This window comes from Brassica napus, chromosome A5 (genome assembly GCF_020379485.1).
Source record: "Brassica napus cultivar Da-Ae chromosome A5, Da-Ae, whole genome shotgun sequence".
NCBI lineage: Eukaryota > Viridiplantae > Streptophyta > Magnoliopsida > Brassicales > Brassicaceae > Brassica > Brassica napus.
Genome location: NC_063438.1, coordinates 18,064,004 through 18,075,405, shown reverse-complemented (window position 1 = coordinate 18,075,405; position 11,402 = coordinate 18,064,004). Strand labels below are relative to the sequence as shown.

General features: G+C 38.5%; 4 protein-coding genes and 1 non-coding gene across 6 annotated transcripts; 1 reads left to right on the top strand and 4 right to left on the bottom strand.

Annotated features, from left to right (window-relative positions):
• Positions 1 to 623: 623 nt before the first annotated feature.
• Positions 624 to 1,256, bottom strand: LOC125608638 (protein HAIKU1-like). Its single transcript, XM_048779072.1, has one exon. The coding sequence runs from the start codon at positions 1,254 to 1,256 to the stop codon at positions 624 to 626; it is 633 nt and encodes a 210-aa protein (XP_048635029.1).
• A 300-nt stretch (positions 1,257 to 1,556) lies between these two features.
• Positions 1,557 to 1,641, bottom strand: TRNAM-CAU. The gene is given in 2 exon segments: positions 1,557 to 1,592; positions 1,604 to 1,641. It is a non-coding gene; the product is annotated as a tRNA-Met (tRNA).
• Positions 1,642 to 1,706: 65 nt separating this feature from the next.
• Positions 1,707 to 2,923, top strand: LOC106436991. 2 transcript variants are annotated; one of them, XM_048779196.1, is made up of 2 exons: positions 1,707 to 1,864; positions 2,243 to 2,923. In XM_048779196.1, exon 2 carries the CDS (start codon positions 2,245 to 2,247, stop codon positions 2,686 to 2,688), a length of 444 nt encoding a protein of 147 aa, XP_048635153.1. In that variant the 5' UTR covers positions 1,707 to 1,864; positions 2,243 to 2,244; the 3' UTR covers positions 2,689 to 2,923. The 2 variants fall into 2 exon arrangements, with proteins under 2 accessions (XP_048635153.1, XP_048635152.1); XM_048779195.1 differs by having other exon boundaries at positions 1,722 to 1,864; positions 2,209 to 2,923.
• Positions 2,924 to 4,504: 1,581 nt separating this feature from the next.
• Positions 4,505 to 6,695, bottom strand: LOC106428740 (transcription factor MYC2-like). Its single transcript, XM_013869500.3, has one exon. It carries the CDS (start codon positions 6,548 to 6,550, stop codon positions 4,733 to 4,735), a length of 1,818 nt encoding a protein of 605 aa, XP_013724954.2. The 5' UTR covers positions 6,551 to 6,695; the 3' UTR covers positions 4,505 to 4,732.
• Positions 6,696 to 9,640: 2,945 nt separating this feature from the next.
• On the bottom strand, positions 9,641 to 10,572 carry LOC125608637 (uncharacterized mitochondrial protein AtMg00810-like). The gene is made up of 3 exons (XM_048779071.1): positions 10,480 to 10,572; positions 10,022 to 10,342; positions 9,641 to 9,943 (listed from the first exon to the last, which is right to left on the bottom strand). The coding sequence occupies exons 1-3, from the start codon at positions 10,570 to 10,572 to the stop codon at positions 9,641 to 9,643; spliced, it is 717 nt and encodes a 238-aa protein (XP_048635028.1).
• Positions 10,573 to 11,402: the final 830 nt, after the last annotated feature.

Sequence of the window (11,402 nt, the reverse complement as noted above, 5' to 3'; positions counted from 1 at the left end):
GATGATGTTAATCATCACCATCCAAACAAAGCTTATAAACACAAGCTTCTTCCTTGTTTTCATGGATACCATGTTCTGGAATATCTGAAGATGGAGAAAAAAAAAACAGATGGTGATAGCATCAAAGAACATGAAATGTAAGAAGATGTAAGAAACGTTCTCTAGATCCGGACTCCAAAAATATAACTGTAACAGCAATATGAAAATGTCTCATTTTAGTTTGTCAGAAAATATCTAAGAACTATAGAAAATAGAAATTGAAATGATCCAAAACCAGCATACTTAAACGTAACTTATCCAATACTAAAACAAAAATTGCTTGTGGAGAAGAAGTTTAAGATCCTGAACCGTAAGAAAATGTATAGCAAAGCATAGTAATCAAACAACTAAAGGAAGTTGAATTGACTTTGCATTTCCAACAATGCAATAACTTTTCCCCTTTTTATTTTACAAAGCGATAACTTCTTTATTTCTTCACGAACTTTTAGTTTGACTTCACTCTTCTCTTGTTAAGATTTTGAGATTTTCTTCTTCTTCTTCTTCTTCCTCTTCACGAATAAGCTCTTCTTGCATTTTCAACTACTACCTAAGCTAACGAGTAGAGTGAAAAAAGACAGAACATCTTAACTAGTATTTTCTCCAAATGGCAATGGCGAGAAAACAAGAGCAGTAGAAGCATGAGGAGGCCGAGGAAACTTGCCCGGACCAAGAATTCCAGCTTGAGGCATTGATGAGGATGTGAAACTTGTTGGTGGAGTGGGTAATATCCCGGGACCGTCGAACGTAGGAGAGGGCAAAATGGGTACACTTGATGTAGAACCATTGAACCTTGATGGTTTCATTTGGTTTCTATTGGGTCCTGAATCTCCAAACGAGCTTTGAGGAGAGGGAATGCACAGAGAGACAGGAGTAGGCAATATCCCGCCACCACTGAACCTAGCTGAAGGAAGAGAAACCGAGAGAGGAGACTCAACTGCAATATTGGACCAAAACTGGTCTGCATGACCCATCATTGGTGGTCTAGCTACGTTACGAGTTGGTTGAGTCATGGCAGGAGGAGGAGGAGGAACATCATGGGGCCGGTTTATCAGAGCAGCTGGTCTAATCTTCGGGGAAGAGGTTAGCGGTGGAACAATGCTTCTTCTTAAGCGGTTCTTGCTTGTGTAACCATTGGGTAGGTGTAAAGGAGTCTCCTTCTTTATCTTCTTCCCAGTCATTTTCACAGCTAACTGATCATTATGCCGTGGCCTATCCATCTCACACAAATGACTAAAGTAAACCTTAAATTCAACCGCCCACAATAGACAAGAGAAGCTTTCTAAGAGAAACAGAGTAACCTCTCTAATGCAACCCTAAAATCGTTTACTTTGCCTTCGATTCGCAGAGTAAACGAAGGCAACTACTATTAGATTACGTATAAGAAAAGATAAGAAAGTTTCGAGAGTAAGAAGAATTGGGCTCAGATCCGTTTTTTCTCCAGTAAACACGATAAGGATTGAAGACAGCACCGGGTCAATGGAGTTTTAATTTTTTTTAAATGGCAAAAAAAAGATTAATGGGGTGAGAGAGGCTCGAACTCTCGACCTCAGGATCACTCAATAGCTATGAGACCTACGCGCTAGCCAACTGCGCCACCACCCCATTTTGGTAGACAACTACAGACTTTATTTTATTAACTTTGCCAAGGACACGGTGTCCTGGACACCATCGTAAAAAGAGTCTTTAACCGATTCTCTGAGAGAAGAAACAATCTCTCCTTTCTCGTTCCTTCCTTCCTTCGTAAAGCTCGAAGCAAGCTGAGAACATAATCAACCGCTCGCCTACTTTAGTTTCTTTCTTCACCGAAGCACACAGCACTTGAAAGGTATGAACTTTATTCATTCTTTTTTCTCAATCGCCGACATTGGTATTTTCTGAAAGATCAACCGAATCTTCTAAGGAATCTAAAAATCGGAAAGAGAATCTTTTTTTTAGTATCGAACTTCTCTGTTTTTCTCAACTGAAAAAAAAAGACCCAACCTTTTTATTTCTGTTAGTATTGATTTACTTATGTTAAGTTATGTTGCTTCTGTTGATTTGCTATTAATTAATCTCCATTTCAGTTATCCTCTATTTAAAACCCTTACATTTGTGTATGTGTGTGCCTTTAGCAACTGAATCAAACTCCTAGGGTTCTATACTGTTACTTATATATTCTTCCTTTTATAGCTTAGTGTCTTATCCATTATCGGGTTTTTTTGAGTAATGGGAATTGAAGGAGAGATGGGTATTAGTGGAGGGATACAAGATGCTCTGATGATGAGCGTTGATGAGAAAGATGATTTGAGAGACAAAGATGAAGTTACTGTCCGTCGAATGAAGAATCGGGAGAGACAACGCAGATATAGAGCCAGGAAGCGGATGCGGGAAGAAGCAGGTCTCGATGATGAAAATCTCTCTTTCCAGACTCAACAAAAAGACCAAGAAGAAGAAGAAGAGGAGGACGAGGAGGAGGAGGAGCTAGAGTGTGATAATGTCTATGTTGACCACTTTGTGAGGCGTGTTTATTGCCATAGAGATTGGAAAAAAGAAGCTAGAATTGCTCATTTGATCATGGACACGACTCGGGATGGTTCTTGTTTGGTTCATCGCAAGATTAGGCCTCGCCCAAGAGACTGGAAAGCTGAAGCTCGAAAGATGAAAACTTGATCAAATCCAATGTAGTTGGTTGGTTCTTGAGGAGTCAGAGTCCGGTTTGCTAGAAGAGATCTTGCAAGTGCACTTTCTTTAAGATTTTGGATTTGACTGAAAAAAAAAAAAGAGAGAAATGCACAAAGCAAACATCCTACCTATTATAAGATTAGAACTGCTTCTGCTATTTCTTTGTTGTGTGTATTAGAATATCCAGACGTTATATTATTATGTATACGAATGTTTGATTTCATTTGTATCACCTAAAACATTATCACACTAAAATAAAAGGAGATTCGACCCCAGAAGGAAATGGGGTGACAAGTAGTGATGGTCTCCAAAACCTATGGCATTTCCATGTTGTATCTATCCTAAGAGTTCTTTCTTAAGACATTCACCAGTCCCTTCTCAAAGTGGCCATGAATATAATATTACCAGTCTAGTACTGTCGAACAATAGTATGGTGATTGACATAAAGTTCATTCTTCTCAAAATTCCAAGTTCTGCATCAGAAATTTAGAAAAAATGTAGACAAGTATTGTTTAGTAATGTTGGCATTTTGAGAATGAATCCAAAACAGATTCATTCAAATTGTAGACCAAAATGAACAATATTTTGTATTATTGGGAGATTTAGACATGACACTGAAACACCACCACTGCGAACCTGCATGAGAATTGAGAAATAACAGAAAAACTTGAGGACGTTTTCCTGAACCCAGTGACCATTCTAAATTCATTGTGAACCAGTGATCATTTAAAAGGCACCAATGATCGATGGGCCTCTCTTTACAATTGAAAGAAAAGTAGTTAGTACTGGGCCTCTCTTTACAATTCGTCGATCTTTGATCATTTAAAAAGCACCGATGATCGAAGGCAACCACAATCTAGCTAGAGATCCCCAGCCAATATATTAGCCCTCTTCGGAGTTTGTAGTGAGTTACGTTATCTAAAATCGTGTAGAAATCGATTTGGTAGTGAGTTTTTATAATAATGTTTGTGTGTTTTTTTTTCTTTATAACAAAAAGCGAAAATAACTAAGCAGATTCATGATCCAAAAGCCACTTCGGAAGAATCTCAATATAAACCATAGTAGCAGGTTGATTTCTAACACTTTGTGCTAATTTGTCTGTCATTGTATTTTATACTTTTGGAATATGCTAAATAGTAAAAGAATGAAAAAATTTCTTACATCGCAGAAACTCCTCCATGTTTATAGTAAACGCCAGCCATTCTATTGGTGTAGACACTATCTTCACCCTTTGAGAGCAGTCAGTTGCAAACACCACTTCTGAGATTCGTAGGGTTTTCATGCACTTCATCGCCCATATCAAAGCTTCACATTCAACATGTAAAAGTGATAAAGACTCTTGGGAATAGACATAGCACCCATCATAATAATGTTTGTTTATTAAATATTTTCACGTTTTACAACACTACAATATTTATCGATTATAAAATTACGAATACAAATGTTGGTCTCTTAAATATATATTCGTTGTTGATGAGTTAACTTCATATGCACAAAAAAATTAAGTTTTGCGGCTGACACAAATCACCAAAATTAAATAGGCAACATCGATTATATAATGACGAAAGATGATTAGGTTTTCTGCTATCGTTTTATTTACTACTGACTCTCGATAAGTGAATTCATTTTGTACATCTATAAAATTGTGCTTTCATTCTCATGTTTGTTTTATTAATATAAGTTAAATTTTTTTTTTAACTTCTTCTATGAATCAGGTGAATTACATAAGATTCCCAGCTAATATATTAGCCCTCTTTGGAGTTTGTAGTGAGATACGTTATCTAAAGTTATGTGCAGAAATCGATTTGGTAGTAACTAACACATAGTATAACTCATAATATACTATATACACGTTACATATTGGAGACGAAACAACAAACGATACAGACTAAGAGAGAGAGAGAGCGAAACAAACTTGTCGCTCTACTTTTGGACTTTCTTACATAATAGCTACAAGCTACAAAATTACTGGAACCCCAACTAAAACGAATTACTTATGATTTTGACCCCATAACTTTCTTAATCTTTACTTTTAACCAATCTTTGAGATTAAACTCGCCCGGAGCTGTTCCTGCGTGTATATTCTGAATCCCATCTTCACCGTCGCTTGCTGTATCATCAGATCGTTAACCACCGACATACTCGCGTGATTGACCTCAAGCTCCAGATCCATCAACGCCGACATCAACCTCGCTGCCGGATGATTCCTCTTGCTCGATTCCACCCTTATCATCGCATCCCAACCGATAATCTTCACCTCGATCTCCATCCCCACCGGTTTGATCGCTGTCATGGAGCAAGAGGATGATAGATCACCACCGGCGCTCGCTTTTCTTCCGGCGAGCTCCATTCTCACTTCCTCGAGCTGGGTTTTGATCTGAGTTTTCTCAGATTCCGTCTTGGTCACCTTCGACTTGAGCTCGTTGATGTAAGCAATCGCGTCACCGAGCAAAGAAGCTTTATCCATTTTCGAGACGTTTGGTACAACCGCACGTAACGCGTAGAATCGCTGGTTTAGTTTCTCGCGTCTCTGTCTCTCTGCTTCGACGTGGTTAAGCGGCTCTTCTCTACCGTTGGCCGGTTTTCTTCCACGTTTCTTGGGACGTTTCTCCGGGATCTCTTTCACGACGGAGGCTTCTAGATCGGAGTGATCGGATTCTCCTCCGCCGGTTCCGAAAGTTAGAACCTTGTCATCTATGGACTTCTTTCTCTTATTGTCGAACTGAGTCTGACCCGAATAAGAACTCGGATCCGGGTTCACGGAGCTCCGTTTACCCTCATCGCCGAAGCTCAGTATCTCGCCGGGTCTTGGTTTCACCAAGGTGGTGCTCGAGGTGGAGAAATTTAATTCGCGGGAGAAATTGTTGCTGAATTTCGGATTCTGGGTCTGGGAATGAACCGGGCTCGGAGCTGGATCCGGGTTCGGGTTTTCGATGATGGTGCTTGAACTACCACCATTCTCAAACTGGATCGACTTGGCAAAAAGCTGGGAGCTAGAGCTCGGAGCTCCGTTACCCTGCTCGGCTACTCCAATCGGGTCATTAATCCACATAGTCGGATCGTTCTCGCCTTGATCCGGGTCAAGATTCCAGTTAAGACCCGATAAATCTCCAGCGCCACCGTTGAAATTGAAAAGTACTCGTACCTTGTTCATAAGATCCGAGCTCTGTCGGATCTGCTCCGTTGACCCGAGTTCAACAACCCCGTTTGCCGAAGGAATACACGCGATGGTCTGCATCCCAAACACTCCTCCTTGCTTCGCCCGCTCACAACCCGACCCGGTTAACTGATCCGACCCATAAACCCAAACCGCGTTACCCGTCGAGAACGCCTTACCCGCCAACCCAGAACCGCAAGCGAAGCTCTGCGTCATCGAAACCAAGAAAAACCACTCCGTATCCGTCACCTCTTCGTCGACGGCGTCATCCGTCGGACCACATCCGCCGGAGATCAACGAGTTGAGCTCACGCAACACCTTCTTACGATACTCCTGATCCGCCGGAGTAGAAAACGGCGGTGGAGACGTTCTCTGTCTGGGCTTTGCCTTGTCTTCTTCTCCTTTGTAATACCCATCGCCCCATCCGAGCACGGACGCGCCGGAGAAGTCGTACGACGGCTGCCAGAATATAGCGTAGGTCCAGCCTTCGTTTGTCCCTTCAATCAGTGCTTGTAGCCTTTGCTGTAGAGTCTCCTCGTTGAATCCCGCCGGTGCCGGAGCTGTAGTCGACGCCGTTGCCGTCGTCGTTGCCGGTGGCCATAAGGCTGAGATGTCGGAGGAGGAGCTCATGAAAGCTTCCATCATAGAGGCGTTATCGTCGGTGGTCCAGAGATTCATCGTCGGCTCCGTCATTCAATAAACCGTTTAAAGTTAAAAGTTTGTAGAGAGAGAAAGAAGAAAGTCTTCGTAGTGGAGAAAATTGGAGTGCTCTGCTATTATTATATCGAGGGTGAGAAAGTGATTACATTTGCAATATGATAATATTACGTGGCTTGTTTGATTATAGAGCTGGGCTATTAACGAAGAAGCTTCGATTTAACTATCACCCCTCGACTACCGAACCTACTCGGTAATATCTTAACAAGTGAGATCGTACGGTTGCTGTTGGCGCGTCTGTCGCACTCTCTTTCATTGTTTGGTCAAGATTCTTTCTTCACTGTCCACTGTTTTTTCTTTCAGTGTTGCGAGCTCAGTGGAACCGCGTTAATTTTTTTCAGTGTTTCGAAAACCAGACCGGCCAGTCAGGACCGTGATTCGATCTTCTAACCTATTCGGGATTGTATTAAAAACCCGATTGAGTTAAACCTGCAAACCCAACTAAATATCGGTAAAATTCGTCAAAATCAGTGACATAGTTCGATATTAAAACCCAGTTTTTTCAAAGCCAAATAAAAATATATTAAAAAACTGTAAAATTTTAAAAGAATTCGTTAAAAATTCATATTATTTTTTAAATATTTATCTAAATTATTTTTCATTTTATTTTATAATATTTTTAAAGTTTTGTATTTTATTTTCATATCATTTTTAGATTCTAACAATGATATAAACTTTTATAAAAATAATTTTATAGTTATACATATATATATATATATAGTTACTTAATCTAAAATTAAGTATAAATTTAAAACCCGTTTGAACCGGTTGGATCGGTCTCAATCCAACTACAATGCCAAGTCAATATCTGGTCTGGTCTGAGAACATTTGTTTTTTTTATCATATGTGGAATTTCACTCTTAATTGTATTAAGAAAATCTTGTATTAAATTTTGTAAAAATATAGAACTAAACAAACAGCTGTTTCGCTGACGAAAACATCTTTTGTTTTTTGGTTAAGACTACTAGACAGTTATTTACTCTCTTTCCGTTTTTTTAATATAAGTCGTTTTTGAATTGTGCACATAAATTAAGAAATCATTAATTTTTTTTATTTTCTAAACATAAACATCATTAATTATTTATCTAACCACAAATCATCCAATAATAAAATAGAAGGTATATTATCATTGGTCATATAACATTTAGTATTAATAAATTTTACATAGAAACCGAAAACGTAATATAATTTGGAACATAAAAAGTTCTCTAAAACGATTTATATAAAAAACGGAGGGAGTATATATGAAATTTTCTTGCAAGAAAATATTCCAGGTCATTAGTTTCAAATCTATAATTTATTTCTATAAAATTCAAATTCTTGTTGTCATATTTTAATTATTTTGAGATTTCCATGTATCTTATATATAACGTGGACAGTGGCAAATTTAATAAATGAAATTGGGACAAAGAAAATAGTTATTTTTTGTCTTTAATATGTAAAATTACAACAAGGTGCACTGCCAGTGAGAATCTCAATCTCCCAAAATGATTCTTGTCTCCTTCGCCTATTACTGTGTTGACGAAACAAAAGAAAACTAATTATTTACTTGACCAGCGATATTATTAGCACATGCTTTAAGAAAGAAAGAAACTCTTTATAATATTTTAGTTACATTCACACTACACGATGAACACATGCTACCTAAGTTCTATTGTAATATTATTTATTTTTAAATAATGAAATCTTATCTTAGACCATCTCAAATAATGTATTTTGACATATCTTTTTCTAGAGCAGAGGATTCCTATAACAAAGATAAAAATATTTTGGATGTATTTTTTAAAATGGTATTTACCTAAATCTAAAGTAAAGATAAAAATTATTAATTCTCACTTAAGTACAAAGAAAAGAACAATAATTTGTATTTTAGAAAAATTATTAACAGTGGTTAAAGTAAAATTACATTTAACCGTGTTCTAAGAACCGGTCTAGCCTAAGCGGCAAATTGGATCTAAACAGAATAATTTTTGAGCAATTTTTAAAAGCTTGATTTAGATATTCAAAAATCGGTTCTAACTCTCGTATAATCAATAATTTCACATAAACCGTCTTAATAACTGCCTAAAACACTAACTATAAATACTATTATAAAGGTTAAAATACCAATAGATTAGAAATGTTCTTGTAAATATAATTTAGAACAGAAACTCGAAAAAATTAGGTCTAGTGAGTAACACAATCATTTGGCAATTTTTTCGTCCATGCATATATTTATCACAACATTGGACCATGGTCCCATCACTCATAATCCCATCTTTATTTTTATTTTCTTAAAACCATCTTTCATCACTCTCTTATGTCCTAGCTCTTAGTTACAGGCCAAAAATAATTAATAATACTAAGATCAAATATTATATACTTAAATAAAAACTAAGCTTATTGTTGGGATTTTGTCCATGTCTAACAAAATATTATACAAAAACATCTAGATCAATGGTCACATCAATCGAAATCAATCTCGAAAGTGAAAATAACTTTAAAATTATAGGGATCGAGCGAACAAGAAGAAGAGGAGATATCGGAGAAAAGAAACAACCAAAAGGAGTATAAAAAGGAGAGGGACCAAAAGAGAAGGGAAGATGAACATTCTAGCTTACACACACATATACATCAACCTTGTAAATGTGACACAAAATATGACTGAAAAGCTTGGCTTACTTCATTGATTTACATGAGTATATATACATCATATTGTTAACCGACTTCTCTAGGATATTTCTTCCTTATATAACATCATTATCTCTAACTAACTCAAGTATATCCAAATATATTATGTCATTATCCGCCAATACTCCCCCTCAAGTTGGGAATATGAAAGTTTCGTACTCCTAACTTGAACAACAACGTCTCGAACTGAGCTCTCCCGAGCGCCTTGGTCAGCACGTTTGCAACCTGTTATGTAGTCCTCACATGAACTGTTTCCAGCGTTCCATCCTGTATCGCATCCCGAACTTGATGACAGTCTAATTCATTATGTTTTGTCCTTTCATGGAGTACTGGATTGGCAGCTATGGCAATCACAAAACATTTTCGAAGGCTTAAACTGCTTGGCTCCTAAGTTATTCACAACCTCCGTAGCCATTTAACCTCTCTTGTCGCTTGAGCCATAGACCGATACTCAGCCTCAGCCGACGAGTGTGATACTACCCCCTGTTTCTTTGTATTCCACGACACAGGAGAATCTCCCACCAGTGTAACATAAGCACTCAACGATCTTCTCGTAATAGGACACGCAGACCAGTCTGCATCACAATACACCGACAGATTCAGATCAGTTTTCGAGCTCAACATGATCCCCTGACCAGAGGTTCCTTTGAGATACTTAACCACCCGTAGAGCAACCTCCCATTGCTTCTCCCTTGGTGCCTTCATGAACTACGAAAGTATATGTACTGAATATGATATGTCTGGACGCGTGATCGATAGATAAATCAGTCGTCCCACCAACCTTCTGTACTGCTCAGCGTCTCGTATAAATGGACTTGTATCCAACCCCAACTTGTGTTGCTGTTCCATAGGTGTTGAAGCCGGTATTGACCCAAGCAAGCCAACGTCTACAATTAAGTCTAGCGCGTACTTTCTCTGAATCAACATGAAACCTTCTTCAACACGACCCACTTTGATACCAAGAAAATACTTTAACTTCCCTAAATCCTTCATGTGAAAATACGCACTCAAATATTCTTTAAAGTTGTTCACAATCTTCTCATCATTGCCACATACCAGCAAATCGTCAACGTAGATCAAAACTATGAGTTCTATCCCCTTCTTCGAATAGACAAATAACGAATAGTCAGCATAGAGTGCTTAAAGCCGTACTTCTTGAGAGCGTCCATAAGCTTGGAGAACCAGCATCTCGGAGCCTGACATAACCCGTACACCGCCTTATGCAACCTACACACCTTGCTCGGATCATAACACTTAAAACCTTGCGGAAGTTTCATGTATACTTCGTCCTTAAGATCCCCATGTAGGAAGGCATTGTGCACATCCATTTGATGCACAATTCAACCTCTTCCACCCACTACTCTCAACACACTCCGCATTGTAGTCATCTTTGCCACTGGAGCAAACGTCTCCTTAAAATCTATGTTCTTTACTTGTTTGTTTCCCAACGCCACCAACCTCGACTTTGGTCTCTCTATCATACCGTCTGCGTTATATTTAAACTTGTATATCCACATAATTCTGATGGCTTTCTTCCCCGAAGGCAGGTCTACAACACTGAAGGTTCCATTTTCTTCAAAGGCTACTATCTCCTTTTGCATAGAGTCTCGCCAAATCTTTAGTTGAACCGCCTTTTTATAGCTTCTTGGTTTTCTTTCTTTTGTGATAGCTGCTAAGAACGCCTTATGAGATGGTGAAAAACGTTCATCTGAAATATAATTCTCAAGAGGGTAAGGTGTACTACCTGAGACCGTCGACGAAGGCTCTGACTGAAGAGTAGGAGCAAGCGTGTGATCAAGATCGTGAGGGGGTGATTTTTCTTTTAAATACCGAGCATTGTAGCTAACATAATCTCTTAACTTCACTGAAGGTACTTTCTCTCTACAGACTCTACCCATCTCTGGCTCTGTAACTTCTCCTTCCACAGTTGTGTCAACAGCAACTTCCTCAGCGCCTGACTCATTAACACTAGTATCAACAGCTTTTGTAGTCACACCAGAGGACTTTTTTGTTTGCGGTTTACTAAGTGTCGGGAGAATACTCCCCCTGTTGGTTTCAATCCTTTGGAACATTTATTATCCAATCATCATCTAGCCCTCCTGTTGGTTTCGTATGTTCTATTATACTAACCGATTCTTGTCCAAATGGGAACATTTCT